The sequence below is a fragment of the Argentina anserina genome, chromosome 3, assembly GCF_933775445.1.
Source record: "Argentina anserina chromosome 3, drPotAnse1.1, whole genome shotgun sequence".
Taxonomy (NCBI): domain Eukaryota; kingdom Viridiplantae; phylum Streptophyta; class Magnoliopsida; order Rosales; family Rosaceae; genus Argentina; species Argentina anserina.
Genome location: NC_065874.1, coordinates 9,560,068 through 9,566,837, shown reverse-complemented (window position 1 = coordinate 9,566,837; position 6,770 = coordinate 9,560,068). Strand labels below are relative to the sequence as shown.

The following is a 6,770-nucleotide window of genomic DNA, read 5'->3' as shown; positions in this document are numbered from 1 at the left end:
CCGCACACAATCGGTGACAAAAATTAGGTGATTTCATATATGCAAACGACTTTTAGTGTTCGCATATTGGTAATGGGTCTTCCCTTATGACATAATAGTGTTGTTTTCGGGTAAAAACCCATCGGGCTTGCGGGTCTCGGCGAGCTTTTCAGATCCACGGGCTAAATGATGAGGCATAAGTCAATTAGGTATGAAATAATCATTAGACTATTAGTTTTTCATCTTTATGTTAAATTTTGTACTGTTAAAATTAATATATAATATTACGTATTTTACATACGGGTAAAACCGAAAAAAAAAAAAACCGAACCGTACGGGTTGGGTTGGGTTGTGGGTCACAGTCTCTAAAATAGAAAAACCGAACCGAACCGAACCGAATTTAAAATTTGGGTTGGGTTATGGGTTTTGTCCAAAACCGAACCGAATGGACCCGTGTCCACCCCTAGCGTGCATGTTAATTATACCATGACGTAATATAATTGGTTGAGTACATCACATGACAAAAACACGTGATGTGGCGGGTACACAAAATAATTATTGCATAACCGTCCTAGTTACAAAATCAATTAATTTACCATATTTTCGATTAAACTACAAATTAATATAATAGGAACTCCATGATGTACAAGACAAAACAGAGTGTTGAGTACAATATACATGAGAATAATTCACACGAAAGTGAAAGAATCGGAAGAAACCAACTGAGCTTCACCTAGAGCTATTACCCCAAAGCTTCTAGTTGGTACCCCAAAACCTCAACGCCAACCAAAACCCAGACTAATACAGACATCAACATCTGTAACTAGGGAGACTCCGGGGGCTGTTATCTGCAAGCTTCCCACTGATAAATCTCCTCTAGTGTCTTCTAGCATCTAACAAACTTAAGCCTGCTTCTGTAAATCCTTGGCACTAATAAACGTGCCGTGAAAACCGTACGGGACTCTGGAGGGTAACTTGATCGAAGCTTCAAGCTTCAAAGTCATGGCATTAACAATTTGCAGCTCCGATTTCCATTCCTTTTCGTCGTGAACGAAAGCGAGAATGTAACCATCGTCTTCGTTCTCCGAATTCGGGTCCCTCGGAAGAAACAGAGGCTCACCCCCAAACATCTGTTCTCCGTAAATATGCTTCTTCACCTCTCCAGTTGAAAGGTCGACTTTGGCAAAACCAGAGACCTTAGGCCACGGCTCGGCCAAGGCCAAGTATGCGAACCGGGTCTTGCGCCCGAGTTTGTTCCGGTTCACCATCCCGGCTTCCAAATTCATCTGCTCCGAACAGATTGGACGACGTGTCGACTTCCCTGTCTTCAAATTGAGACGTATTTCCGACAGAACGCTTTGTAAATTCTCGTCGCATTCGTTGAAAATGGAGTCCGGTGGGGTCATACACGACCCGATCACGACCACCTCGTCAGTCTCGGGCTCCTCCCAAGCGTTCCAGAGATGGAAGCAGAAGCAGTCAGGAACTTCAACCCATCTGATTCCCGAAGCATCGCTCGCATTCTTGTCGAGAATCCCGAACCGGGCAACCTTGTCCTTGTCGTAAATTACAGGGGAGCCACCTCGGAGCATCTCCGGGAGCCGGAACACAACCTGCTGGTCGGGAATCACGACGAACCTTTCGGTAATGGCGAAGTCGTGCATCATTGTTGGTTGGGGCAATGGGATTTCTACGTCAGGGGACTTGGTGCCGTTTGGGGAGAATTTGAAGTATTTGAGGTAAGGCTTCTGAACGACGTCGTAGCTGAGCGCGAAGAGCTCGCCGGTGGCGGGGTCCACCTTGGGGTGGGCGATCATGGTGGACTTGAGCTGGTTGTTGAAGTCGTATCGCCCTTCGGTTTTGAGGTCCCCTGTTTTGGTGATCCTGACGTGGTACGGCAAGTCGTCTTCCGACATGGCCAGTAATCGGCCGTTATGGTAGACGAGGCCGGCGTTGGCCACGCCGAGGCCGTTGCTGGGGTCCACGAGCCCGCAGGCCCCACGTAAGTAGAAGAGGGCCAATCGGGCGATGCCAGAGTGGCCGTGGAGTTCGCCAATGGCTTTGGGGAACATGGGCCGGCCCAGAGCCTTCTCCTGCACCATACGGTGCGTTTCGGTGAACCTACAGGCGTAGCTGGCGGACCCGTCGGAGTTGAAGCACAGGGCGTGGACCATGCCGTCGCCGTCGAAAAGGTGGTGGCCGGCGACCGGCTCGTGAAGTGGGTTGGCTCCATTTCTGACGTAGACGCCGCGAATGCATTCTGGTATTTTTCCGGTGACGGGGAGTGAGTGTTTGACGGGTTGTTCCGGCACTGGAGCGAAGTTTCCGGCGATTTGGACTTTGGGGTCCGCAGTTTTGGGAAGTGGGTGTTCAAGCTCTTTTGTCACCAAAGCACTCTCCATTGCGTCTATGATCACGGCTGCTACTGTCTGAAACAAGTTCCATCCTTGAGGGTTAGAATTCGAAGTAGAAGACGTAGAAGTTTGGGGTTTCTGATCTTGAGGGGTTTTAGTAAAAATGGAAGAAGAAGGTGAAGACTGCGTGTAGGTCGGGGCTTGTTTAGGCAATTGAAGGAAGGAGGATGTTTGTAGAGAGCAAGTGATTGCGTTTGTGCTTTTGTGTCTTGAAACTAAGAGAGAAGAAGTACTAGTAGCAGCACCGGGGTCTCTTCTTCTCGTTGAAGAAAGGAATCTGTTGGGGTGAAGAAGCCATGTGTCAGAAGTAGTAGCTGTTGCAGCAGGGGAAGGCATGGTTGCTTGACTTGCTTCTATTTCTGTATAGTAATATTCGTTTATGAAAGTTCCAAAAGCCTGCGCTAAAAATGGCCTTGAAGGGTAAAAAAAGAGAAGAGTCTACGTTTTTTTTTGTTGAGAAAAGAGAAGAGTCTACGTTTGTTTGGATGTGAGCTCAGAAGTAGTGTGTGAGAGAGAGAGTAGAGAGGGTGTGTGAGATTTGAGGGACTGGGTGAGAGAGATGGTGGAGTTTATATAGGGAGGGGGGGGGGGGGGGAATGGAGGTCCACCTCAAACAGGTAGAAGAAGACCACGTGTTGGATTACGAGAACGAGTGCCTCGAATTAGGATTGTCAATAAGTGAGCAAAACGAGGGTAGGGGGACATACTTGCTTAATAACTTGCTTATATAAATCTATTCTGATTTTATATTTTGTGGATGGATTGTTTGTTATATTAATTCCGGGAAAAAGCAATTTAAGGAGAAGGAAAAAAAAATTACTGACATTATCACATTGATTGTAAATTCTCTTGGCAGGGCAATGGTGTAAAAATTTAGAGTGCAACATTATCTAATATATGTGTGTACTATACAAGACTTTAATGTGAAATTATGTAACTCCTCGCTTACTTAATAATACGTAGTCACTCACTCATTTTACTATACACTTAAAATAAATTGTTTTTTTTTGTTATTTGTGATTAAAGCATTGTTTTTACCACAAACTGCCTTCATATCTACGTTTTTTTTTGTTGCTAATGCGTTGTTCTAATTTGCACATGTGTCCTTGATGTTGATTGTAAGAATTTATAGTTATTATGTAAATTTTTGACATGTATAATGAGAAGTATATACTAGTTTATAATTTTAGATTTTTATTTGAGAAATAAAAATATCGTTGTTTAGATGAATAATACACCAACGGTCACACCAAATAATTAAAGAGCAAAAAAGAGAGGTGGTGGCTAGAGTTTAGTTATTGGCTCATTTTATAGTGTGAGAATTGAGGGTAATGGAGATAGTTGGGTTTAGGGTTGGTTTGGTCACTATGGTACACGTCGAACCCCGCGTTCCTCCCTCAAACTCAATCAGTCACCCATCAACACGTGGCGTCATTTCCCCGTCTTCCTATGCTCCCTGAAAATCTTGGTCACATCAAATGCCCCACACGCTCAACTCTCCTCTTGTTCATCATACTTCACTATTGAGTGTTGAGTTTACGTAATCCAATTTCTTTTTTTTTAGTGAATTATTCTATCGTGCAATTTATATATGAAGCTGTTTATCAGAAATTAAACAAACAAAATGTATGTATCTCCATTTTACTGTCACTAGCTTTTCACTCATGCGATACATGTATTTTGATCGCACAGGTTGTAAAATTTTATTTTAAGTGCATTCTTGAAAGTAAATTCTTTTATGTAATTCTTTTTTTTATGAAATATAATTTTAGTAAAACACATTTTAGTAAAAATATTTATATTTTACATAATTATCTTTGTGTATGTGTGTGAGGATAAAGTTAGATAATGTAAAATTAATAGTTCACAATTTCATAAAGTTTTTAAATGCCCGCTTTATAGATATGTATGCAAATTACATGCATCTCCATTTTCAATATGATGCATATATTTTACTAAGCATAGAGGCATTAGATGAAGTAAAATAATTCTCAAGAGAAATTACCCTATCTATGTGACTGTTTGTTGCTAATTATGCGATGAGTGTGGCCAAGGGGTCAAAATGTACTCAATGGTTCACCGCGCACCTCCTAGAGGCGGATCTATAGGTAGGCAAGCCGCAAGCCCAGCGGTTGTCTAGTGAAACTAGACTAGCTACTGCTTTATCTCAATAGTCTAGTTTTATTTCAGTTGTCTCTTTGTTGTTTCTGGTTTGCTCTAGCTTTGTGTGTTTCAGTTTTAGCCTTTGTTCCTTCTAGTTGTAAGTTTCCTTCTTTAATTTATTTACATGCTGTGTAGAAATCCAGTCCATATTCTTGCTCTAAAGTCTAAACCATGCTAATTCATAGTGTTTTTTTCACTTACCTAATTTTCAGAAAATAGATCTGCAAGATCTCCCTTCATATGAGATAACTGTTGTCGAATATTTGAACTAAAATCCATTTCACTTATTATTCAGTTATTGATAAGAAGCCTGATAATATTTTCTATTTCCTTTTAGATTTTTATGATAAGTTCCGGTTCCCAACCACCGGCTTCGCATCCTCCGCGACTCTCTCTCTCTCTCTCTCTCTCAAACGACCTGCCGGAGTGAGGACGCAGAAGACAACTTTGTGAATATCCATTGCTTTGATCGACTAGAACTCAGACTAGCTAAAAGCCATGGTTCACATGCATATATAGTACGTATATACTTGGACTCGCCTGTTTTTTCATTTCACATGTCGTTTCAGGGTTATTTTGTTAGATTAATGGTCACATTAGTCAAGCATTGGACTAAGCGATGGTAAAGCATTAACAATAATTCATCTTGGTCAGACTAAACCTAAAGATTGCATGCGCATATAGGAAGAGTGCAAGACTGCAATTAGAACCTAACTAGCGTAAACGTATTAATGTAATACAGAACGAACTTATCAAATGTCACAAGTTGTTCTAAAGTTGTTATCTGACCATTTTATTCTAGAGCTGAATTAGTTGGTCGAAGAACCGTGCAATGAGAATCGACGCAGGTCGCAATCGAGTTTAGGTTCATTCCCAATAGGTTAGCTAGGTTTAAGGAGAAAAAATATCCGAACACGGAAATATTATTGTCGGAAAACTGTTTGACTGAATCATATGCATTGATTCCTAAACCAAATTTTCCACAGTGGAAATGATGGATTTTGGCACAGAAACAAGAACCTGCCGCCAAGATATAGACCCCTTTGGAATTTCAGGTTACCTTTAGTTCTTCTGGACCCATAAAGTCGGTGGTCAAAGACTAAGAGTGAGAGCTACGAAACTCCATCTCCAATTCTCCATGCACTAACACCTGTTTACCAAAAAAAGTTCCACTAACAGCACCGGAGTGACGAGTCGTCTTTTACAGTCAAAAACACGGTTTGGCCGGGTGTCTGTGATCTCTGAAATGGATTAGGGATCTGGATGAGCATGAGTATCAAAAGTCGGTTAGTGATTGGTGCAACGTCGCATGTAGTTGGATCCACACCCAAGTCCCCAAGGAGAATAAGTTATGGTCGATGAAACAACATAAGAAAAAGAAATCCTATCTTTACGACAGCATTCAGCTTCGTTTATTTTAATCATACAAATATTTTATTAAACATGAAATGATACAAGGATTTTATATGGCGATGAAACAACATAAAAAGAAGAAGAATGAATCATATCTTTACGACAGCATTCAGCTTCGTTTATTTTAATCATACAAATATTTTATTAAACATGAAATGATACAAGGATTTTATATGGCGATGAAACAACATAAAAAGAAGAAGAAGGAATCATATCTTTACGATAGCATTCAGCTTGGCTTTTTTAATCATAGAAACATTTCATTAAACATGTAATGATACAAGGATTTCAGTTTGGAAGAATCCAAACAAGATGTCAGACTAGACATCTATACTCAGGTCAGGCAACTTCCAATAAGAAAATATAAAACAGACTAAAAAGATTAAAGGACACAGAACAATAGATCATGACAAGTCCTGACAATGGAGACGAACTCCAAGACGACACCTAGAGGGCGAGATAACTCTCATTGTTTTATATTCAATCAATTAGATCATCTCTCACCATAACCTAAAATCATCTGTATATCTCTTATCACCGCCCTCCGTTATAAAGTATCCCTAATTTCCAAAAAAACAATTACCGTACATAAACAGTAGAATATTATCTATGACATTTCATTTTGTAAGGTAAATGAGTTCTATTTTTTATTATTTTTTTATTTTCTTCCCAATCTATCATTATACTTTTTCTAATATTCCAATTATATTCATTTTAATTTTAGTTATTGATTTTCTCCATAAATACCATGTTTATTTTTTACAAATAACTACTATACCATCACGAACCTCGCAGTGAGCT

At 40.3% G+C, this 6,770-nt stretch overlaps 1 protein-coding gene across 1 annotated transcript; it reads right to left on the bottom strand.

Moving 5' to 3' along the window:
* Nucleotides 1-555: 555 nt before the first annotated feature.
* LOC126786074 (9-cis-epoxycarotenoid dioxygenase NCED1, chloroplastic-like) lies at nt 556-2,910 on the bottom strand. Its single transcript, XM_050511781.1, has one exon. It carries the CDS (start codon nt 2,727-2,729, stop codon nt 882-884), a length of 1,848 nt encoding a protein of 615 aa, XP_050367738.1. The 5' UTR covers nt 2,730-2,910; the 3' UTR covers nt 556-881.
* Between the last annotated feature and the right edge of the window lie 3,860 nt (nt 2,911-6,770).